Here is a 26,566-nt window from a genome sequence, read left to right on the forward strand (position 1 = left end):
CTCCAATCTCTACTCAATTACAAACACCAGCCAAGATGCTTGTATTTTCAGGAAAGAGAATTAAAACAGAAAAAAGAACGGATGGCATGTAAATGAAGCTTATTCACTGCCAGCTCTTTTCTCTCTGAAGCCCAAATTATCCTCTAAAATATAGTTAAGTTATGGAAATAACAGGGGAGAAAGCAGGAATAGAATCAGAGATGACAGGTGAAAGTGAAGCGGGGGAATTAGGCCAGCAGAAAGGGATGTAGGTCAACATATATGAACAATCAGGGAACTTCATGAAACCACTTTAACTTTTATCCGTCATACGTTCCATCCATTAGTATGATTCTGGGATCTAATATTCAAAACGCACTTTCTTCCATTACTGGGAGCTGCTCATTGAAAATCTTCTTTTTTTCCTCCCATTTCTTGCACAAAAAGCTAAAGACTTTATAGTTTTAGGTTAACAATTATTTACTGGTCCATACTTAGAAATAAAATACTGATTTATTCAGTTGTGACTCATGAATAATAAATTGCAATATATTTCCAAAACTGATACGGAGCCTTTTGGAAAGACTGCTTTCTGAAACATGAAAGCACTGATCTGTATGAGAAATGCAGTGCTTGAGACATTTTCTCCTGGCCTGCCCATCTCTCCCTTATCTCATTTTTTACCCTCGCATCTCACTTTTTTGTCACTGTGTCGCCAAGAGTCAATGGCCCTATGAAATGACCCTCTGCTTTACTTCCCGCTTCTTCCTTTCTTCTTGATATCCTCTCCGTCTCCCGCTGCTGATAACTTGTTATTCACTCACAGGACATAGACATACACACACATACACACACACACACACTCAATCAGAAGACACACACAGGCCCGCTGGTGTAGCCAGTGAAGGGTAAACAATCCCCACACTGACCAGTCAAGCTTGGGCTTCCTGGAGAATGTTTGGGCAATGCCCTGGAACTCTATGCCCTGGCTCTATCAAAGTCTGTCAGGCACCGATGGACTTTGTATGTGTGTGTGTGTGTGTGTGTGTGTGTGTGTGTGTGTGTGTGTGTGTGTGTGTGTGTGTGTGTAAGGGATGGTATAAAGTGTCAAGATAAGGTATCAAAGAGAGGAAGAGACAAAGCACTCATTCCCTTTTGTCTCATCATAATATCCCTCCATTGTTATTCCCCATATTATTCTCACAGAGTCCTGAGTAATTTTTCGTCCAAAACACGCAGACTGTGACAGCTGTAGCATTATAAATTCAATGGCATAGCACTTTAACAAGACACAACGTGTTAAAAAGAATATTTTAGGCGTAAGACCCAAGGAAAAGACGATATCACCAAACAAGGTAAGAAGTTGGTAGCCTGGATCCACCAAATGGGGAAGCAAATCTGAAAAAATTGTTACTGATACTTCTCCGAAACGTAGACCGGCAACAATTCTGGAAAATCGGAAGGTGGTGCATTCTGTCACGTATCTTTACATAGCATTCAATAGGCGAGAAAGCTGCTGGTGTGTTTTGGACCTGCTTCTGACACATACAATACATTCAAAGTTAAAAAGTGATCATTTCTGATAAAAAATGGGTTTTCATAAATGCAAATGCATTGCGACTGCCTGTATCAGTGCCTGTGTCAGTGCCTTTATGTGTGCACAGTGAGACTCATTTGCATGTGTCTGTGCGAGCAGGCAGATCGATGCAACCGAGAGCCCTCCAGCTGTGGCCGGGAGCTGGCTGTCTTTGCAAACACGAGAGCATGGTAATTGAGGCATCAAGCTATTGCCTCTTTGTCTCTATGCAAAACATGAAGGGCAAGTTAATGGTCCAGCAGCGATGAACAATGGAGACCACTTGCAATGAATGCAGTGATGGAAATAATGGAGAGAAAGATATGCATTATTATACATTACTAGGCTGTGCACAAGGGGATGACGCTGACTTCCTTCAAAGTAACAATGTGTAAATACTTACGCGCGCAGTGTGTGTGTGTGTGTGTGTGTGTGTGTGTGTGTGTGTGTGTGTGTGTGTGTGTGTGTGTGTGTGTGCACATTTTAGGATATTCTGTGTTTTTTTATTGCAGTGCTGTTGCCTTCACAGAGCTGTGTGCTGCCTGTGTGTATATCTATTCCCATATATTCCTTTAAAGATGTTTGACTGACAGCAACACTTTTTATGGTGCTGCTCTTCCTGAATAGAACTCATTTCTACACCCGGATGACTCCATCATTGGACATTGTTTGTGTCTATCTCAAATTGGTCTGTGATAGTCTCTATATCACAATCCCCTGAGGTAGGCGTACCCGTGGAAAAGGCCTGCACAGCTTTGTTTGGATGAGAGGGAGCACTGATGTAGATCTGTGCGTGCTTGTGTGCAGGGAGAATGCACACACACACACATTTGTTTCACAATGTATCTGAAAATCAACATTCATTGAATGCCAGCCAAATGAAAAAAACGGTTTTCTGGTCATGTGTGCAACTGTGTGGGAGTATATATGTGCCCCCTACTCATGTACTTGCATGTGTGATGGTGGAGTGTACACTTTAAAGTGTGTGTTAGTGTGTGTGTTAGTGTGTGTGTGTGTGTGTGTGTGTGTGTGTGTGTGTGTGTGTGTGTGTGTGTGTGTGTGTGTGTGTGTGTGTGTGTGTGTGTGGCGAGCTGGCAGAATATAGAATTGGACAGCAGTTAAAGAGCAAAGTGTTTGGAACGGCAAGCAGGAATGCACTTTCTCGCCCCCTTCATCTGCTCAGCTGAATAAAACATGCAAGAATATGGCAAGATATGCTCAGTGCAATAAACAAGACAATAGAACATGCATTAAAGTGCCTGAGATGATGCAGAATGGCAATATTGAATGGAAACAAGGAATGCATTAAGTGTCTGTTTGATTGATCGCTGGATTGTGTGCAACTTTCAGTTTAGTGGAACCATATATTTCAAAGACTAATTCATTTATGTGACACTTGTCGCAAAGACAGCCAAAAGTAAAAAAAAGGCTTTCAATTATTATTCAGTTTTTGTCCTTTCAGAATGAGCAGACACTTGACAATTTGGGAGGGGTCTGAGCCCGTCCGCCATGTTGGAAGGCCACACTATCAGTTGCCAGGGCAACACCGCAACTTGAAGCACATAGAGACAGAATCACTGCGTTTAAACTGAGATATGATGAGACAATTGTGAAGAGATGGAGAAGAATAAGGCAAAAGAAAAAGATCCTTACAGGGACAAACTGACAACCAGCGCCAAGCAGAGATATTTAGAGGAGCTGGCAGATAGACGGAGTTGACCCATATGAGCTGGTTGACATGTTTTGCAGCTTGTTATACCTAATGTAAAGTTGTAGTTTTATTACAAATGTCTGTTTACTAAAGCACTTTGAATACCAGCTGCGGATGTTACTTGCTCGTTGTCTGTCTAATGAAATGCTGCACGGAAGGTTCAGAGACAGTTCAGAAGGAGTTATATGCAATGTATATTGGGGAAAACATGTTGCTCTTGGTAATTTGACGTTAGCAGGTGTGTAGTCAAGTTGAAAGTGAAAATGTTTTCAGAGACAGTGTATTTTTCTTTCTGGTACGGCGTACCCCCTCCAAATCTTTTAGTGGTATGCAGTATCGGCCAGTACCGGCCTACTTTCACCCCTGAGTGTAAGACAGAGCTAAAGCCATTAACGTTGAATGCAAGGTGAATGACATCTCCCTCTGCCAACAGAAACAAAGAACGCGATTGATGGGACCGTGCCAAGATGGCGAATACCATGATATCGGGGGCGGGGCGCAGTGTCTCAATAGTGTCTTTGCTATCATATCAGACCATTGCCTGGACTGATTTGCTACTGTTGAAGTAGTTTAACCTGGGTATGTTGGATGTTAATCTACTGAAATCACCGCTAATTCTACTAAGAGAAAGAAGTCTAATTTCATGTGGCTATTTAATCTCAAGTGCTGGCCTGTTGGGCGCAAATGATCATTCTTAAGCACCAGATTTTCTCTTTTGTAGTCACTTCTCTTTTCAGAGGTACTACTGTAACAATGATGCTGTAATTGTAGCAATTTCGACTAATCACCTGAGGCTGCAAAAAGTTCAAGACACTAGGGTGTATCTTTAAACTGTCCTACTTTACACTTTTTACCAACATATCAAAACACATATTACCTTCTTAACCTAATTATACGCTGATTATTAGAATTCATGCACTTCAGTTCTAAAATGAACGCAAATTGAAGTGTCCCAAACTTCCACTTCAAATTAGGACTTGCTTGCTACAGTCTCGTGGTCACTTCTTGCCACCACAGAACTCTCAGACTTAATATAATCTTGATTTAATATGACTAAGCAGTTAAAGGTCACAGAGATAGTGGAGGAAGCCACTGTAATTACCTGCAACTCAAACCATTTGTTAAGTAAGTAATATACTTTAGTTGTAGCTAGTGCTCGTTGGATCTTTCTTCAAAATCTATTGAAATAATGAATTTGAACTCTTATTGTATAAAGCACAAAAGAGTTTTGAACTCTTTTTAGTGGCAGTATATATATCATGTGTCAGCTGCTATGCATGTGACACAGCTTTACCCTCCCTCTCATCTTCTTTGCTGTTGCACAATCCCACTTCTCTATGTGAAAACTAATTAGATAGCAAAGAACTATGAACGTCCGGCCAAGAAAATGATCAAAGAAGGTTTTGACCCTGCCAACGTTTTCCCCCCGACACAGACAGCACTATTATCAGTCCGACTTCTTTACGTTGCATATTAAACGATGGAGTGTAAGTTGTTATCGTTAATTTCAGCCATTCTCTCGTCGTCACTGTATGTTCCTTTCACAGAGGGACTTCCTCCTGTCACGGGATTACTGTAATCTGGATTATAACGGAGTATTGTGTGACAGTTGACTGAATATGTGATTGAGTGTTTGTATACATGTGCATGTTAGTGTGTGTTTGTGTAACATGCCGGGGGTATTAACATCTAAGAATGACAGGATTATGCACGTCTTACATCTGTGTACACATATCTACCTCTTCCAGATGAGCAGTCCGACTCCCATGGAGAGCAGCATGATCAGGGCGGCCACGGACACGACGACGATGATCACCACAGGATTCTGTTCGCTAGACGCCAAGGCCACTGGAAATGACAAAACACGCTAGATCAAACATGTGAACAAAAGCACAGGCCTTAACTGAAATGGGTGTGTAACAATGAACTGGGCATTGTTACACACTCATCAGCACACCATAAAAAAATTGCGCATATATTCAATTACTGTGTATTAGGTGAGAACAAGAACAGGAAATGAGATCAAATAAGTCGTTGACCTTCAGGGGTGAATTAATTTAATAGAAAGTTGATTAAAGTGGAGGGTGTAAACTGATGTTTTTACTATTTTTGAAAGCCACGACCTCTCCTACATTATTAATATTATACCATACAATACTTTGAACCTCGACAGATCTGCAACACTTCCTATCCTGGGACACAGCACAGCATATGGGAGCCATAAAAAACTGAACATAATTTTTTTTCTGCTCTGTATTGTAGCTGTGCACCTGACAACTCGTATTGTTTGCTTACAATCAACCTGCAGATACTTAGATGCATTATTCCCTTGACGGATACATGTCATAATCATTAAGATTGATAAACACTGTTAATATTAGGCTCTGTTTGCCTGTGTTGCGCATGTTGCTGCTAGAGGTTGCTGTGTGTCAGGTCATCACTCACTCATTGATCTAGCCTGAGGCGAATAAAGCAAACGTGAACTCAGAGCCCTCACCCTAAAGCAAATCAAATAAGGGCACGACCCAATTCGCTCAAAAACATATAAATAAGATTTGGTAGCGCTGGCCCAGCTGTAGAAGATAGTGGTTGTGCAGGGCAGCTCTCGGGTGAGTTACACTGCAAATGCTCAACAAATCCCTTTTCCTGGGTAAATACATGGTTCAAAACAAATAGTTCATGAGAAGTAAAAGGCATAAAACACACACAGACATACACAGAGTGCCAACCAGACCCTGAGGTGGCACAAGGGACACGGTATCAACTTACACAAAGAAGAATCATTTCACAGCTTACTGGTAAAAATGCTGCATCTTCACACATAATCTCAAACAGTCACATCCCCTTCTCTGTCTAACCCTATCACTCCCACTCGAGCAGCATGCTTCATGTGGGCTGGCCAGGTTCCTACACAAACCCCCTATCCCAATCTGCCTAGCGGTGCTGTTGGGGAGGGGGGGGGGGGTGAAGAAAGTGAAGAGGAAAACAGGGGGAGAAGGCGTAAAACGGCTACTCACACTCGCCAAGTGTCTGTAGCTCCAGGGGAGCGCTGTACGCTCCATAGTCGATGGGTGGCGGAGAGGAGGAGGACGACGATGAAGAAGAGGAAGAAGACGAAGAGGAGGAGGAAGTGGAGGAGGACGGTGAGGAAGATGAAGAGGAGGACGACAGAGGAGAGGAGGAGAGGGATGAGGATGGGGCTGGCGTGGAGAAAGGGCGGATGAGGAAGACATATGTGGTGCCAGGTTTGAGGTTGTTGACACTGATCCGTGTGGCGGCAGTCTTCACAGTAGAATAACTCTGATCCTTTTGTTCCTGCAGAGACAGAAAGCGAAGTGAGAGACGCAGAAAACAAAGAAAGAGGGGAAAAAAGCAGTAGGTGGTGTGAGACGAGTAGGTGGAATCCATTTGTGAAATGCCTTGTTCATTTCCATGGTGCAGTTTGTAATGCTGGGAGACGTGTGAGACAATTTTGAAACCAAATCAAGGGCTTTGGTAACGTTTCACTTAGATGGCGGAACAGTGTCTCAAAGAGTCGGAGAAGTTTCCAAACTGTTTGCCAGGCCAGCGCTGAGGAGTTGGACTTATTTAATTGGCTTTCAATAAAAAGTATCACTCTGTGCTTTGGAAATAAATGATGGGAACAACCCAGACAAAAAAAAAAAACGTGGCTCTAATCAATAGAGGTTTTTTAGAAAACAAATCAAAGATGTTGCTCATTTGTTTCTGTCTGTGGGAATGACTCACCCACACAAATTGACACAATGTGGGCAGTGAGGAGGTGAAACATTAACATAAATACTCGACTTGTTGTCTGATATGTTTGTTTTTGCCTGTTCGGTGCAATCCTTTTCCACCTTTGTTTCAAGAAACAGTCTTATTGTATCTTTGCATGTCTAAAAGAACACCTTCGCTGATAAATCTCTCTTTAATAGTCACAATAAAGCAAGTGAAAGTGAGTGTTTGTACACAACGCTACGTGCATGATCTTTATTGCTTTTTTTGTGTCCAAGAATAAATAGCATTTAGGGAATAAAGAAAGCAGAGTCAGGGACGCAGCTAGTGTATAATGAGTGACTCCTGGAGAGTGAGCTAATACAGTGTGTGTCACAGAGAAGAGATGGACGTAGGGGAATGGAGAGGAAAACAGAAAAGATTGGTGGGAGATAAACAACAACAGACTCACAGATAACAGTGAATTAAGTAGTCACCACCACCATTGTTGGTCATTACTGCTGTCAACAATGTGTGAATTTTTATGATCCAGATTAAACCCTTTTAAATACTTCATAGAGCACTGTGTGGGCCCATACTGAGTAAGCAAAGCCACATCTCATACTTTAATAGGCTCTTTGCTGCAGTCTAGTTGTATTGCCTTTTCATTTCATGGCCTGTCACCAGTTTTCCTGTCTCATTCAGTTATTCCCCATCTATCCTTTCCTCTCTCTCCATTCATCTGTCTCCCTCGTTCTGCCTTTCTTCCTCACAAAGCCCCTACATTTATTTTTTTCTATTACTGTGATCTTACAAGCATCTTTACACCAAGTCATATCCCCCCCATCTATCCCTGGCACCTTCTCTAACCTTTTCGCCTTTGAAACTGCTCTACTGTATATTCTTATCTCTTCTCTTTCCTCGAGTCTTTCCTTACCGAGCCCTTCATTAAATCTTCCCCTCCTTTTTTCTTGTAAAACTGTCGGATTAGAGCAGGGTTTTATTAAATATGGTGAAGCATAGAGGAGAGGAGGAGGTGTGAATATGGGTGCGAGTGTGACACAGCCAAATACAAAGACGCGGCGTTGCCAGAAAAACAGTGTATGAAAGTGGAGAAGTGTGAGCGTGACAGCTGTGGTTTACGTGCATGACAGATTTACTGTGCAGACTATGGCTTATTGACTAAGTGCTATGTTAAATGAGCGTGATACGGCAGATGAAATTACAGTGGTTTGCCATAAAAGCAAAAGAAAATGTGGCAGTAATATGGATTAAGGGTTATACATAATTGGTCCTTGAAATGCACTAAGAAACACGTACATTTTTTTCATTATCTCGGTAGTTAGCAGTTTAAGAAAATGACTTTATCTTATGGAAAAGGTTGTAAAAACTTCTGATTTAAACAGTCGGTATATCACTTCCCTTAGTTGACTTTGTGTTAAGTTTCTGTTCTCATTACACATACATGAAATATCACTCATCGTGGGCTGGCAAATGCAAACAAGAAGAGGATTTTTGTGTCCATGGATACCAACTGGAACCTGAATGATTCTGGATTTTCTAGTCCAACACAGATGTAATACTGTAACTATATTCAGGGGCATTATCGATTTTATACAAAGCTCAGCTTACTCATCATGAAGAGTTCTAGCACAGCCTGTGAAAGCAGCTATCAAGTGTAGGAGCACAACAGAGTTTTAAAAATGATTTTGACTTGGGCTAAAGGTTAAAGTTTATTTTACAGAAAGCCTGAATCACAAACTACATCAACTCCGGAGTCTTGTAAATCCCTTTTTTGTAATGGAAACACAGTGAGTGAAAAGCCATTTGAGAGGGCTTGCCCTGAAACTTTCCAGGAGGCCACTCTATAGGGCTAATGGAAACCCGCCTATTGTGTTGCCAAAAACGGCACTTCCTCAAATGGCCACTTATCGCTGACTTCCAAAGTGAGTCAATTCCCATAGACCTCCATGTTAAAATGGCCAACATTACAGCATAAAAATGGCTAATCAGAGTTAATTTCAGAGAAAGCGAGAGAGAGTGAGAGAGAGAGTGAGAGAGAGACAGAGAGAGAGACAGAGAGAGACAGAGAGAGACAGAGAGAGACAGAGAGAGAGAGAGAGGAGAGAGAGAGAGTTCCTGTTGGCTCAGGACAGAGAGGGGAGAGCTGGAACAATAGGTCTCACTGGCAGGTATTTATTTTATTTTTTTTCTTATTTTAACTACTGCAGCTGCAGCTACTGATAGGTGGGTGCTGTCACAGGCAACAAACATAGAATGTGGGTTTATTCGGCCTGCCTCACTTCAATCCATGATCCTCCTCTATGCCCTTTTTTGGATTAACTGGGAGTTAGGTGGTGTCAGGCCCAGCCAAGATGGCGACACCCGGAGCCATTCACATTGAGCATCATTTTTCACAACAGCTCTTCAGAAACCTACGAGTCACGTCACGGAGACTATGTCCATATTTTATAAGGTCCCTGGATTTTGACAGTTTTTTTTAAAATCTTTCTTGTGAGTCCCATCACTTTGTAAAGGCGAAATACTAAATCGCTGGAGTATCCCTTTTAAGATCCTTTAAATTTGGTGATGAAAGAATAGTGATTTTATATTGAGATGAACATTTTACACTTGAAAAATAAACCTGTCAGTGCTCTCGGTTTCTCCATTTGCCTAAAACATATCTTTGGCATTTCTGTACTGAAAGTTCTTGTTATTTAGTGAACCCCATATGCACTTAAATGGATAAATCTGGGAAAGGATAACCACTGGCCAATGTCAGCCATGGAGATTTATCATATTGGTTTTGAGAGGGAAATTGTATAAAACTATATTCCTTCAACTTCTATAATCCTTTATTGCTTCCATATTTAGTTGCTGGATTTGCAGACAATTTATATCGAGAATAAAAATGACTAATTAAAAATAAAAATGACTGCAATTCACTAGTTATGGTATATAGTTGAGAAAAAATATGAAAAACAATGATGTGAACAGATTCAGATGTACCAGTGGATTTACCTTCTCATAGTATTTGACCTCATATTCGGTGCGGCTGATGTTTGGGTAAGAAGGCTGCCTCCACACCAAGGTTATGCTCTTCTGCTCGATCTTCTCTGCTCGCAGCTCGCTGATCAGAGATGGGGCTACACAGAGGGAAAGAGAGAGGGGGAAGGTAGAAGAAGTAGAAGGCGAGAGATGAGTTTGGGAATCCTCAGTGTCATTCAATATACTGTAAATGCAATAGCTGCAGGAGTTTTCTCAAGAACATCAAAAACAGCCTTTACACCCCTAAAATCCCAGTTTTTACAAAAAGCTTGACAGTGCAGGCAGAGGTCAAGGGAGGGATACAGTGAATTATTTTTACAAGGAGCATTATGCCAGAAAGCAGGCACTGATATATACAGTATATATACAGTATATAAATATATCCAGTATACAATACTGCAATCATCTGAAGTGAGAGAGTGAAAGAAGAAAGCAAATGTAGATCGTGGCTATAGGACGGCAAATGGGGAAGTCTAATATGTATGTGATGAGAGAACAACGGAGTGAAAGAACAAGGACAAAGGTAGGTAGCAGAGGTATAACAGATCAATTATTGAAGCTGAGCTGTGTCAGAGCAGACTGCTTCATCGCACTCTCTGAATGGACAAACCCTGAGTACATTTGTTTCACTGAGTCTGTGTGTGTGGCATTGAACAGTGCCCAGGTCGGGACATTGGGACTGACAATAGATCAATACAGTTATGGATTGACTGACAAGTCTGTTATCGACAGGAGACTAAAAGATGGAGACGCTCTCAATCTGGACTCCACATTTCCTCTCCGAGCCTCTTAATTAAACTGACCTCAGAACTTTTTCCGACTCAATCTAGAAGAGTGAAATCTATCCTGACAGATATTTCATCTGTTATTGACCACAGTAGAGAAGCAAAATTGAAGGTTTATTATAACGCACAAAGCTTTCCAAATATAGATGTGGTGTGTAATGGTGCGGGATGCGAGGCAAACAATTTAATTACTGAGGAGAGACCAATTCTTTGTTTCTCTCATCAACAAATGACAGGCAGCACATAGTATGATAATCGGCAAGCTCCACCCACTCTTGCTTAAGTGCTAATTATTCCGTGTATAATGAAGTAGCAAAACGGGTTGTCACTCAAAAATACTAAGAAAAACAAAGGGTGCAGTTAGTCTAGTCAAAAGGCCTTTATGTTTGGGAGGAGAGCTGCCATTAAGGCCATTAGGGTCAAGTTTAGCGGTAAGGGAGTTTAAGCTGTTGGCTGTCATCTTTTTTTCTACTGGAGGATAATTGTCGCTGTCTTTCACTCACGTAAACCTTTCAATATGACCCTTTAGGCTTTTCTATGGCACTGAAGTCCCTTTATCTGCATTTCTTACCATTTCTTTCTGTCCCTGATTCCCTTCCTGTTTGTGTTCTGTTTTTATTCCATCCTTTCTCATTCTCCCCTCGGTCGCCCCATCAGGTGACAGCTCCTCTTTCTTGCTCTCCTCACTTCCTGCTCATCTCTTCCTTGACCTTTAACCGTCAATTCATCTCTTTCCTCGGTGAAAACAGCCACACTAATGAATATGTTCTGCCTGTCACTCAAACATGAGTAAAACTATGAACACACACACACACACACACACACACACACACACACACACACACACACACACACACACACACACACACACACACACACACACACACACACACACACACACACACACACACACACACACACACACACACACACACACACACACACACACACACACACACACACACACACACACACACACACACACACACACACACACACTTCTGTTAGGATAATACCGTCATTTTAGGCAGCAGATCAAAGACACACTCGCTCTGTCGCTCACTGTCTGTCTCCATCAGTCTGCTTTATGATGTCTGAAAACACGGTGAATTTGTGTATCATTGCATCTGTCATTGAATTTTATGTCTGAACCACTCAAGCTGAAAAGAGGAAGTAGAAACAGGCTGGATGGCGGGCCAGCATATGTGACAGTCTCTCAACTTACGTAAAACTGCAAATACAGAATCATACTGTTAAAAGGAAACCAAGTGAGCAGTCCAACAAGACATTTTTAATAAAAGATGATAGAGCCTTTGCAATTTGTCATTATTTTTGTCACTATTTTTGTTCAGGCTCATTTTTATACTGACTATGGAAATAAAACAAGAACAGAAAACTATTACTATTATATATAAACAGAGCATCTAATTAGTGTGACCCAAAGAACCTGACACTAGTTGCTAATTTTTCTTTTGGAATTTCTCTGATCCTGACAGGTAAAATTCAGTTTGATGCCCATTGTAATTTAGAGAAAAGTGGAAATAAAATAGCTGAAATAAGTGCACAAAGTGGCATTGTTATGTTTGATTTGCATAATTCCAAGATTGTTCTCGTGTGAAAAAAAATGAAATACCCATAAATAAATATTCAGTGTTCAGAAAACACTAATGACGGCAATTAGTGTTCTTTTGAAAGTGTGAACACTTAATGCTTTGAGGCATCAAGCCATAACAAATCCACATAATGCAACATAAACAGCAGACGTAGGGTATACAGTAAGCTGTAGGGGGAGGGGGGTTGTAGAAATGGAGAAGGAAATATGCTAATGAACAGTATACATGCATGTAAATAAACACTTGCAGAAAGATTATTATTGTTAATGAATGATGAATATGTACAGGCATTTATATAGTGTAGAGGAAAAGGACTGCAGCCTGACTCATTAAAAAATAAAGCAATTACTCCCACAGTAAATGAGAAGGGCAGGTGGCATTTTAAAGTAGACAAAAGAAATTGGAAAAAATAAAAGAGAAAGGAGCTAGGCAGTTAGAACTTCCTTTCACGCTTAACTTTCATCGAACAGACACCCCTCCTTTCTCAAAGTCTCTGCCACCCAAACATAGGACAAACCCTAAACCGAGAACACAGTGTCAACCTGCTCTCCGCGTCTACAACTGCAGGCTAATGTTTGTTTTTTGTCCCCTTCCTTGTGTGCTGAATTATGCATGGCACTGGTGTCTGCCTCCAAACCAACCAAATCACATCACAGCTCAATCCAGACACATAAAATACAGGTGAGCATGAGATCTCTACTGACACACACCACACACGATACCCCGAAGGCTCAAATACAAAAAGCTGAAACCGACAGAATAGCAGTGTGCAGACTATTGGAAAACAATTTCCAACCAGTCTCTGAATGTCTGTCTGTCCGTGGATTATATTTCACACTTGGCAGGTGTGTTGCTGAGGACCCATGGAAGTTCAGCGTTGAGTGCAAGCTATACATATAATTAGTGCATAATTTACATACTGTCTATTGTATTGAGAGGGGACCCCTATTAACTGTTATACACAAACGGCATGCTGGGTACAGCTTGCAATTCAAATGTATTATTATTTAGTGTCAAATCCCGACAAAAGTTATCTCTCTAGATAGTTTATGATGCACTATGCAGTATGCATATTAATAAATATGATCCGACTTTCATGTTGAAGTGGAAGTGACCTTGCCCTTTGTAGCTTCTCACATATTTCATCATTAAATTATAAAAGAAATACGCCCGAGAATTTGAATTGCCTTTTTGTTATCTACTATATCATGTAGAAAATGTCTTTTGGGAACAAGAGGTCATAAAGTATGATGAGAAGTGTTTGATCTGTAAGTGATCAACGTCACAATATCAGTGCCTCTGAGGAATCTGGACACAATTATGGGCAATGGTTTTTTTTATGTGGATATGATAGTTTCCAAGGCAGCCACACACATTCAGCTGGCATAAGTGCCGATACTGTACCCACCACTCCAACACACACAAGAGTGTACCACAGCATAGGTGGGTCATGTTGGTTTTGCTGTTGTGTTCAAGAGGAAGAAATCAATGCCGACTACCGCCTGAAATGGCTTTTATACAAACACATACACACAAAAAAACACACACACAATTGCACAATGATTTTCACAAGTAATATAGAAGAGGTGATGGCCTTGTGGGCAATAAGCCTCTCCACTCTGCTCTGGAAGTACGAAGCAGACGTTCTCAAAGCCTCATCATACTGCAGAAATCACATGGCAGACACACTGATAGGCACTCGTCACAAAGACATACAGCTCCTGATAAGACCTGGTATGAAAGCTTTGCTGTACTCATACCAATCACTCCTAGAGATAATGATTTATAGACTTCAAAGGGGCGCTATGATGAGAGCGAAAAAGTGAGGCATGAGGAAGTATAATAGATGGAGTTTGGCACCAAATGGGAAACAGGCAGCACACAGCTGTACCTCTCAGTGATTAAACTTCCAGGCTGCGAGTACAAGCTAGGGCTGGGTATCATTTAGCTTTTATAGATCGTGACATTTCTACAGCCTTGAGATATTTGTCACAAACTTAAGGCGAGACAGCAAAGTGGCTGCTCTGAACTGGTTTATATTGTTTGTATTAAGGTTGTCACGATACCAGAATTTTAAACTTCAATACAACAAAAAACAATACCCAATACCTGTATCAATGTTCAAAAGAAAAAGTCACTGAACATGTACCAAGGCCGATTTTATCCCTGTTGTTTCATTTGCGCAGCCATGGGTTCAGTACTTTTGTGTGCCATTGAAAAAAACGTCAAAGTATTGATACTTTTGACAACCTTAGTTTGAAAAGAAAGCAAAACCTACCTTCATTTTTACCAGATTTAAGCTGCCGTGAATGGTAATGTTTCATGAACAAGGTATTTTAAGATTCTGTTTGGTTGCTTTGACCTTGTGCTGACCTTATACTGCAGTACGTGCTTCATTATGTCAGATAGACGTCTTCCCCTGTATTAAGTAATTTTCCAGTGTGGATAACCGTTTGCCCTTTCAAGTTGCCATATTGCATCATACACATGCACTGGTGTATACATAAGCAGCGAAACAGACAGAAGCACAGGTGACAGACCTAACCTGCTTTCTGATATCAAAATGGAAAACTGAAAAGCATGTTACTTAACTGATCTTTTGTTCTTATAAGTTCCAATTCAGATCTAGTTTTTGATACCTAATCCTGCAGTCACCGGGGGTTATGTGGCAGCTGTGTGCTCAGGCCTCTGTGGCAGGTAGATCTATGAATAGACTGTGGCACAAAATGGCAGCTGCTGCTGTAGGCCTCTGCCTCCATGTGTACAGGGGCTGCTGAGATGCAACTGGCATCTCTGTGGCGTTATCAAAGGAGACAGGCAGAGGAGCTGCTCTCCCCAGGGGCGTCGGCACAAGCAGGGCTGAACATCTCGCAGTCATTCTTACTTTTTGCCTCTTTCTCTTCCTCACTTCTATGGGTCTTCTCTTCATCTCCTTATCTCTCATTTTCCCCCAACACAGCTCTGCCTCCATCTCTGTTCTCGGGGGAACCCGCTGTTCCCCGCAGGCCTGTTTGTGCCTCTGCTGAGATGACATCCATCTTGTCAGAAGGGGGTTTCATTGTTCTACTTCTCACCACCTTCGCCTCGCATGCAACTTTAACGCACTCCCATGTGCCTTCGCATATTAAAGAGTGAGAGGCTGCATGTGTGTTCAGAATGAAGAGACAAGATGGTAGTGGAGAGTGTGTAGCTGTAAGTTGTATAGGCAGGAATGATTGAGAGAGCTGTATCTGTCAGGCCTGCTCATGTTCAAAGGGTTAATGGGAAGCAAGAGCGTAGTTCCCTCTGGGCACAGCAACGCTGGCGTCTACCTGGGGTTAAACGGGTAGTGCAACGATTTATGTGACTGACAACGGAGTACTGGGAACATTTAGTTTCTTTGGTACGGCTGTCCCTGGGGCTTTCTATACACCTACTGCCACAAGCATTTCCTTCAGTGGGTCCAAAATCCCAGTGGAGCTGCATTACATGAGCTTTACTATAATAAAGTCATTTAAGTTTCAAACAGCCAAGCAGTTGCGTGGCTAACTTTTTCAAGTAATTTCACTCATTTTAACTTGGCAGTAATGTATGTCTAAAGTTTTGATCAATGCAAAAAGCTTATCTGTAAATGAATAATATGTTATTATTGAGCATTTATCATAGTATCTTGCCAGTTTCAGCCACTATTTTTCCTGCTGATAGACTTTATTTTGAAGCCAGAATCTGCTGCTGCACACTTTCAACCATCATTTGTGAGGAGAAATACTGCAGTATCCTCCCAGTTGGCAACCTAAAAGCAATACAATCCTTGTACCGATTGAATTAAAAAAACAAAACAATGGTGAGAACAGGTTTGCAGCAGCTCTTTGATGTAAGAAAAAAGACCCGACATCGAAGAATAACATCCATCTGTTGCAATGAAATCACTGCCCATTAAAAGCAACCCCCCTTCAGATTCACACAACAAACTTAAACACAATACAAAATAATGATGTGGGCAATTAAGCAATGACACGCTATTATAGGTTTAAATCATCCGATAAAAAGGCATTCAAGTAGTGCTTTTAAAATAATGTTGTACAAAAACTTCAGAGCTGGTAGATTCCAAACTATGTTCAAAGTCTCAACATTTTTATTTCATGATTCCCCGGGTGGTTATGTGTGCATGCTTGTGATTGCATCCTAATCTAATGATGTTGTATATAAGAGCAGCTGTCCCGCTCGGGTCTCACTATCTTGCAGCGTGTCTTGCTGTTTTAATCTGTGGCTACAGGCCTGTCCCAGCAGTGGAGCGCTATCTGGCAACCTGTCCCTGCTCACTGCTCATTCTAATCTGCCCTATCAGCACCGAAACCGCCTGGACGCCTCATCCCAAATACATACATATATACAATTATTCTGCTCTGCTTTGCTCAGAATAAGCGAAGAAGTAACATACTGTAAGAAAAAGCAACAGTGGGAAGAAAAAAATGATAATATCCAAGATCATGCTTCAAAGGCGAGGTGAGCAGATGCAGCCAGACACAGGTATTATCTGTGGTTATTATCATTCATGACCCGAATAGGAAGAAAGAGAGAGAGGAGGTGTTTAGAGGGAAAGAGTCCTGTCTGGATGTCAGTGAGGTGGAGGAATGGTGCAGGGAAGGCACCTGGATAGGGCACATTTCCATCTAAACTACAAGATTATACGTTGCAGGGACTTGATCCACCTATGTGTGTGTATGTGTGTGTCTGAATGTGTGTGTTTGTGTAATAGAGAGGAGAGTGATTGAAATGAATGATTAAACGTGTCAGTCAGTTGGAGGGTGTGTGAGAGAGAGATCAGGACAAAGAGGGAGCAAGCGAACAGGACGAGTCTTTCACTGTGTGACATAATCCAGCTGTGCAAAAACACCGGGTCCTGAAAATAAGCTTTCAAAGACATGTTGACACCTTTCTGCACATACATGTCATTACCGTCAGATGAGAGGTCTGGTCATATTGGAGGATCATTTTAAGAACGAAGAAAAGATGAGGACCTGCTCTCTGTCAAAATCCACCTTTTACCTGTTGGCTCAGACCTTACTGCTTACAAATATGTCAAATCTGGCATTCCACACTCCCACCTGGGAGAGCAACTTGGGCCGCCTTGCTTAAACTGCTCTTGACAGCTGCTCTCGGACTGATTCTGAACACTATTCAGGCCCAACGTGCTTTAGCCTAAAGGCGCAGGCATGGTCTGATCACGACACATCCATCAAGCCAGACAGACTCTGCCCAGTGCCTCCAACAAATAAAAACACAGGCCACACACACACACACACACACACACACACACACACACACACACACACACACACACACACACACACACACACACACACACACACACACACACACACACACACACACACACACACACACACACACACACACACACACACACACACACACACACACACACACACACACACACACACACACACACACACACACACACACACACACACACACACACACACACACACACACACACACAGCAGAGTGACTGACCCAAGCCTGCTGCAGGAGATTGGCTAAGAAAATAAAAGCTCTACCTGCCCTTACAGACTTGCAAAGAGAGTAAATGCACTCACACATACGCTCACATTTTTTCACACACTTTCCTTTACTTCTGACATAGTGCAGGTCAAACATGTTGAGAGGAGGTGATCTCTTACTGTGCATGCTAGGTTTGGAGAATGGAGTGCTGGAGGAAGTATTCAGATAATTTACTCAAGTAAAACTCACCATACTGCAAAAATACTAGAATTTGTAGCTAATTTTGACCAACTTTATATACTACATATATACTACTATATACTATACAATTATGAAGTATAATCTGTAACAATGCACCATGTTTTTGGAGCTGATCATATATTTTGTAGGTCAAACCTTCAATAAATTGGTGAAAAAGAAAAGCTGTCAAATAGATGTAGTGGAATAAGTAATATTTGCCTCTGAAATACTTGCACATGCATTGTTCATTTCATGTTAATTTACATCCCTACTTCTTAGAGTACATGTACAATTAAGTACGATTACCTCTCTATTTGAGTTCAGTACTTGTAAATGTATTCATTTACATGTTATCAGATAAAAGAATAATAAAGGAACCTTCTGTTAATAATGAGACAAAGTAAAATTGTGTATTAGTGAAAATGTAGGTAAAAAAAACTCACAAATTTACCAAAAACTTTGATATTAGTTGAGATTTCACCGTCATAATCGTCCCTGATTTTTTTTGTGGTGAGATTCCACAAATTCTGGAAAGAAATGTGTACAAAAACCCACAGTGCACTGTTTTGATTTGTTTTTGAATGCAGACTATAAAGATACACTGTTTTGAAGGCAACTGTTTGAAAATAACACAGCCAAGCTCTCTCCATACAGCCAAGATAAAGACCTCACAAGGTATTAGAGGAAAGAAAGAGGAAGAGAGAATACGTTCTTTCTAGTCTCTTTGCAGTGATAAGAGTTTGCGTTTTCTTCTTTTTCTCTTCCCTCCTGAGTTTGTCAAAGAGAGTGCATCAAAGAAGGCCTCCAAGCCTTGTAAAGTACTCTGATTATGAAGATAACTGTGTGTGTGGGTGTGTCATCAACTGCCTCAAAGCTTTGTTTTTGTTCCTACGTGAACGCCACAATTCCCAGAACAACAAGAAACTGCCTTTAAATTCACATACAGAGCACACATACTAAAGACCCTGAGAGTGCCTCTTCATATACTCCAATTATAAGTCAAGAGGTAGGCAATTAAAATTCCCATCACAGGGTGAAAAAGCGTCTTAAGTGGCAGGGCTATAGTCCTGAAAAGTAGCTTGATGACTCTATTCATTTGGTGCCTGCTGAAGCCTCACCTTCCCATCACTTCTAATTAAGGAGGCAAAGAGGATCCAAATGCCTCTATGTAAAAGGGCTGGAGGCTGGGATGAGGGGAGACAAGGTGAATCAGTGTGGGGAAAAAAAGAGAATTAGAAAAGAAATGACAAAGAAGTAGAGTTTCATACATTGACAGTTGAGGGGCACTCGTTCAGTGGAGGAACGGGAAAAACAAACATTACCTGACAGTTTTTTTTCCGGTCACGATGCAGCGAACGTGTGATCCCAAATTAGTTCACGCTCAGACTTATAAATATGCAAACAGTCCAACTGAAACGTGCACTCACAAGTCAATCGGAGTTCATGAGGTGTTGCATCAAGACAGTCAAGACAGCTCCATCGTTCTGTTAAGCCTCCCTTCTTACCATTAAAACATCCAATCATCCCTTTTCCTATGTGCATCTATCCAAGTACTACATGTAGGTGAAATACACTGTTTCTTTGAGTATTTCCAATTGAATCTACTTTTTAATTTTACTCCAATACAATTAAGAGGGAGCTTATTTTATTTTTTTTTATATTTCTGGAGGTTATCAATCAGTTAAGTTGAAAATTCTCTATTTGTGCTTTTGCTTAAGTAAATGATCTGAGAACTTCTTCCACCATTGATTTTACCACACTCTCCAATTTCTGCCTCCCTCAACTTTACAATTTTATTCTACTGTATTCCTAAAGAATATATTCTGTGCAGCTAATCTCACTTTTCCTCGCCTGCTTCTGCTCATCTTTGACTCTTTATATTCGTCTTCCATTTCCTCCCTTTCATCTCAAGACTTTACTGTACTCCTATCATCTTGCGACTTCTATTCACATATAAGAACTTGTAAATATACTCCGTATTTGTTTAAAGCACCAGATAGCTTCAAATAGTTCAGGAGAAAAAAACAGTTTCACCTGTTTGCGTGCCATTTTTTGAAGAAATACATGTATTCTCACTTTAACTCTTCACAGCACGCCTCCCTTCCCCTGCACCCAGAAGGCATTCTGCTCACAATGCTACACCGCTCACCTCTCCCCATCCCTCCACTTCTATATTCATCCCTCTTTCCTCTCCTCCTTTTATGCATCCACCTTTCAGGTCCATGTAACTCCGTGGGGACCAGCCATCTAAAGCTTGGCCAGTAATCCTCTCAGGATATTGAAATGCCAATCCTTCCTCCTCCCTGACCCACACCTCCACCCCATCACCACAGCCTTCTTGCATCCCTCTCTTCCTCCCTGCCTCAGCTAAAGCGCTTTGGATGTACCACTGGGGGCCAAGACAGCCAATGCGAGTATGTTCTGATCATGCACACACACACACACACAGGCAAGATATCATTAAAGCATCCTCTCTTGCCCATGCACAAATTAAGCGTGAACCAATGCACAGAGCGTATTGCATGCAAGCATAGTAAAACCCATATATAAAATGTCGTCATACACGTATGGCCTGATGCGCATGCACGCGCACGCAGGCACACACACACAAACAGACACACACATCCCTAATCCACAGCTGGATAAGGGGCCCCATGAGCTCAGGGCAAAACTGATCCCCCATTTACCCAGCCTATGCCCCATCTCCTCACGCAACTCCAGTCATGTTTCTATTCCCCTCTTCCCTTTTATCCATCCACCCATCCTTGACACACCATGCATACCTCCCCCCTTCCCCTTGGTGGCCTGGAGAGTACTGATAAAACCCCATCTGTCTGGGAGAAATCTACTCCTCCACTGTGCATGTGCAAGCATTCAGTTTGAAAAGATGGTTTTAAAAAATTCAATTTGTATTTGGTTTTAATGGAGGGTTTTAATGTCACAAGATTTGAAATTATTTTCATCCACTAAGAAAGAAAATCTTAGCATATACATAGATGTAATAAGAACCCCCTTCTCTGTGTGTGTGTGTGTGTTTGTGTGTTATATTTTTGGGCTAGAATACAGCATCCGTTAGCACTTTCTTAGACTGTGCCCTTAAATCCTCGGGCTTTCTTGGCCCTCAGCTGCCAGCTAAACCATGCCCCCCGCTGCTAACAAGCTTACCGTGCCCAGAAAAACAAATATGGTAAAAGAGTTGTAGAGAGGATGGAGAGAAGCAGAGAGGTGAAGAGGAAGAGGGCAGCTGTGCTCATGTCACGACAGGCGGCGAGAGTAGGGGAGTAGGGTGGAAAGAGTGGTTGTGGATGAAGTGGAAGGAGGAGGAGGGAGAGAAATTACCATCTAAGAATAGTGAGTTTATAAGGGAGAGCAGGAAAGGATAAGGTGGGGGAAATGAGGGAGGAAATAGAGGGTAAAAAAAGAAGAGATATTGGAACACAGAGGGAAGAAGAAAGGTAATAAAAAGATGATGAGGTGGCGGAGTGAGAGAGTGAGAGTGAGAGAGAGAGAGCGAGAAAGAGGGGGGAAGTGTGTGTGTGTGTGTGTGCCTGTGTGTGTCTGTGTGTGTGTGTGTGTGTGTATGTGTGTTTGTGTGTGTGTGTTTGTCTGTGTGTGTGTTTGTTTGTGTGTGAGTGTGTTAGCTTTGTTCCAAATCCCTGCTGCAGTATTCATAAAGGTCAGTGAGTTTTGATGGTGTAAAGTCTCGGTGTGGAGTGGAGGACACACTTGTACGGACACAAGGTTGACGTCTGTGCAGGGATAGGTTCTTTTTTTTCAATTCTGTACCTGACCTGGCTGCACAGGATTTCCCATTACTGCCTGCACCTGCAGATGAGCTACCTCACTTTACAGTGCACAGAGACTCTGTCTGGCTCTGTTCACACCTGCACCAAAGACGCATTGAGGATGCTCAGACCACATTTGGAGTGTACATGTTTATTATTTATTATAGAACAGGGAAGTTAGACCGAATCAAAAGTCACTAAAGACACGTGGAGAAGCATTCTAATGATGTAAAGTATGGGGGTGGATATTTTTTTATATATATATCTTTCTGTGTGTATCTGAATCACGTATTATTTTTTTGGTAAACACACGTACAGCTATATGTGTGTTACTTTATTGTGCGTTGAGGACTTTTTTTTTTGCTTAGCACTCGGTAAAGCGTTTTCTGTTTTATTTTTTTATATAAGAAATCTGTTGGGCTAGGAAGCTCATTTCTATTTTTGTTGTAAGTTATAAAGAAGGATCAGGGGTGGGAGTTTATAAGTTTAACTTCTTCTCACTCCTTTTCGAATATTTTATTTCATGATGAATGCGATTACTGTTGTAGATATGTATGTGCATGTATGTGTATGTACACATGTGTGTATTATTTTTTTTTGGAGAAATATTCGGAATAAATGCAACAAACAAACAAACAAACAAGATGTGAACTGATGTATCTGTGTATGTATGTATCATATTGGATCATTTTGCTTACATTTTTACAGATGTCTACATGATTATAATACAAACACCTGGAAAAGGACGGATAAAGATGTCAAGTTGTATCAAAAGTCATCAACTGTATCTCAAGTTTTACTTCTGCCTTTTGTTGACGCTGCTGTCTATTTCCACTAGTTACTGAAAATATATCCTGCGCCTGCAAACAGACATTCACACAGAGTCTTACCTCACCTGACCCTAAGGGAGAGCTGTCCATTGAGGAAGCAGGCAAGAGGGTTTAGCTGACCTTTACTTTGTTAGCTGTTGATCTGAGCCATGCTCTGCTGGTCTTCTGTGGAAATCACAGGTGTTTCAACAAAAGCTGACAGGCAACTGGTAAAGTCAGGAGAGGGAGGACAAGACGCACGGCAAAGTCATTCTGAAGCACGTTTTAAAATCAAATACCAACTCTGTTTCCATGTCCCTCACGCACGCACGCTGCATTAAACACCCCACACCAAATGTCAGTCTAAATCCTCCCTGACACAGAAAGTCTTCTGAAACCCCTGCAAACACACTCCCCTAACCCCTTGTCCAATCCCACTGGATGACACGGTTAGCGGGACAACTCCCACCCTAATACTCCATAATAACCACAAATCAAGGTCATGGCAACTGCTGACAAGACAGACAGACAGAGAAGGGGAGATAAAAGGGAGAAAGGTTGAAATAACTGTGGGGACAGGGAAAATAATCACCACAGGTTTGTCCTGTTCTCATAGAGTGTCCCTAACCTTGGAGCTCAGGGTTTTTTGGCAGACTAAATCCCTTTAGGAAGCTGGAGACAGCTAAGTTGCTGCTTGTTAGCCATGGTAGTATCATCCCTGCTATCATAGATCAGGTCTAGCGTGAGAAGACATTACATTGTAAAACAATTGTGAATAAGCATATTGCTTTGATTTTGAAAGTGTCCTGTTTTGAACAAATTGGGCAAAAAAAAAAGGCCACTTTAAATTAAAATGTAGGATATATCAAAATACAACATAACAGTTAGCTTCCAGCTTCAAGTTGCAACTGCATTAAGTAATATTCATGATGATGATTCATGATTATGGTTGAGTCTCATGACGCTCACTAGCCCTCACATAAAAAACTGGAGGCAGACATTTTCAGCTAACAAGCTTGGACAAGGCATCAGTACAAAATCTGGACAGCAAGAAACAGACAGAAACAAACCAGTGACTGGTGAAGAGAGTTGAAAATTTAGCAAGAGTTGTCAACATTTTTCTCATGATTTGGTTCACCAAAAAAAAAGTCAAATGGACTTTGAACGCTGAATTTAATTTTTCAGGTGGCCATTAAACTAAAATAAGATGACCAGGATCCTCCATGTCTGGTGGATGTGTCAGAAGGCAAAGTCTCCATCTTCATTTTGTCTTTCTGGCCCCCAAATACTGCTTAATGCAGCTTACCACTTTAAAACACAATGAGTACAATACAAGCATGCTGAATTTGGTTACTAATGATAAAAAAATAACCTCTCTAGTAAAATACTGCAGTCTCAAGTTTAGGGCAATGACCTTTGTATCAACTCTTAACCACACCACTGATGTACAGTACAAGGATCAAATGCCTATTATAAGACATATAAAGCCGTCCTTTATCCTCTCACTCACCCTATGTGGTCCCAATGTCCAGATGTCTCTCTTACGTAACAGTTACAGTAGGCCAACATACAAATCCGAGCCACTGAGGAGCATACACAATCATTTTAAATACCCTCAACATCAATCTCTGTAAAGCAACTATCTTTGTACACACAGGCACAATCTGAGGCACTTTCAACATATACAAACCTGCAAACCTCTTACATTAATAAAGGAAGAGTCTATCATCATAAAACTAACTCGTTTCCTTCACGTGAAACTAACCAGAGACCAACACTGAGACTAACATTTCCTTATTCATTATGCAGCTCATTTCTCTAAGCTAATTTCCAATCAGTGGCAAAAACACACTCTGCCATTCGCACCTTCTCCATCACCTGCTTCCTCTGTGCAGCTCCTCTCAGACTAATATTTATTTTAGCAATTTAAAATGAAGGATTTGCAAACAAACAGAGTAAACAAGCTTCTTCAAAAAAACATGCACAGTAGGTATGACAGTGTATACGTGCATTTGAATGTTAAAGAGTGTTTGTCAGTATTAAATCCAGAATGTGTTTTTGTACATTTTACAGTGTGTGTTTGGTCTTTTCACACTTGAGCTCCTCCAAATAGTGCTGTTGCAGGGCTGGTTGACAGAGATACTTGGCAAAGTGCTTTTCAAGCCCCTGGCTAATGGTCTGCTGAAGACTTCTGCTGATGAAAATGGGATCACCTCCACCGGGCGAGACATTTCGCTCTGTTTGCAATGACAGGCACAGCATGGGGAAGTATTTTGTGTTCGCTACAGTATGAGCATTTACACAAATGAAAATCAATCTACTGGATGCACATTGGGTTTTGAATACCTTTATGTAGTGTATGTGTGTACAGTACTGTATGTTGATGTATGCATGCTGATATTCTACATAAATTACAAGCATATTTAAAGGTCACTGTGTCTTAGAATGTGCATTAATCTATTTATGAAAGAGACACAGCACCTGCTAGTGTGCACATGTATCTTCATCTATGAATGTATACAGTATGTGTGTGTGTGTGTGTGTGTGTGTGTGTGTGTGTGTGTGTGTGTGTCTGTGTGTGTGTGTGTGTATGTGCGTGTGTGTCTAGGCATAGGTGCTGAATTGACAAGTGCACCCACAAACGTTCTAAGAAATGAATATGATTTTATGAAACAAAACCATAAACATCAGTGGTGCTATGATAATTGTGTGAGGCTATGTTCCCAGTAAGTAAATGGATCACAAATGATTACATTCTGTAAGAAACAGAAACAGTTGTGAAGACATTCTTTCCCCCACAGCCTGGTTTTAAACATTTAAACATGGCAAAGTTTTGTGAAATCCGAAAGACCCAAGTGGACTTCCTTAAAATGTGGCCTACTACAAGATATTCAAATGGAGAAACAGACACAGTGCAAGCTGATTTAAAATTCCTTTTTAGCTGAGGCATCCAAGTGTGCTGGCTGGTCCCATTTGAGTAAATCTTTTTGGAAATGCAGTGTGACCTCATTTTTCTCTCAGCTGTCTACTGACTGTGCAGACTCTCTGTACTTCCACATGCCGTCATCTGTGTGAGTTTGTGTAATGTGTGTGGTTGTATCTTAAAGGTCAAACTGGGACTCACCAGGTAGACTTGTAGACACGTTGACCTGGGTGTAGAACCTCTTGTTGGGCAGCAGCTCAGACACTCCGTTCAAGGCTTCGACGGTGAAGGAGTAATTGGTGTTGGGGAGAAGATTGACCACGGTCACTGTTCTTTCTGTCAGGCCGACCTGCTGAGGCACAAAGCCAACGCTCGCCCCACATGGCTCGCACTGCCTCCCGACGCACCTCCGGCACCCCACGCTGTAGGTCAGATCCACCCTCCCTCCTGTGTCGGATGGATCGGCCCACTCCAAGATCAGAGTGGACTGCTTCAGGGTGTAGACCAAGTCTCTAGGTGGGGATGGGGGCCCTGGAGAGAGAAGAGTAAGAAAATGCAGTTTGGTTTATTGTTAAAGCCCTGAAGAATTTTTCAGTCTTTTTTTTTAAATCAAAGAAAGACACGCCGGAAAAGAGAGGGAACCACACAACATGTATTCCCCCTTTTGTAAACATCAATACTTAATCAAACATATCCTTGGCTTCTGCGATTGTTATGAAGCAATTGAAATTGACAAAAGGATTTTACACTTTGTATAATCATGTCAATACAAGCCATGCCTATTACACACTGGAGTGATCATAGCAGCAGCAGCAGCATCATTACTTCCATACTCTACACTTAAAGACTATCCAGCTCTATCAACTTATTGTAATCTCTGT

General features: G+C 41.4%; 1 protein-coding gene across 1 annotated transcript in view; it reads right to left on the bottom strand.

Annotated features, from left to right (window-relative positions):
- epha10 (EPH receptor A10) overlaps positions 1-26,566 on the bottom strand; it is a gene marked incomplete at both ends in the record, with an annotated part of 163,457 nt that overhangs the window by 40,556 nt on the left and 96,335 nt on the right. The window contains 4 exons of the mRNA XM_083926187.1: positions 5,006-5,114; positions 6,284-6,581; positions 10,002-10,126; positions 25,887-26,216. Coding sequence (XP_083782313.1) covers positions 5,006-5,114; positions 6,284-6,581; positions 10,002-10,126; positions 25,887-26,216 — 862 coding nt within the window. The remainder of the gene's footprint in view (positions 1-5,005; positions 5,115-6,283; positions 6,582-10,001; positions 10,127-25,886; positions 26,217-26,566) is intronic.

The sequence above is a fragment of the Echiichthys vipera genome (genome assembly GCF_963691815.1).
Source record: "Echiichthys vipera genome assembly, chromosome: 13".
Lineage (NCBI taxonomy): Eukaryota > Metazoa > Chordata > Actinopteri > Perciformes > Trachinidae > Echiichthys > Echiichthys vipera.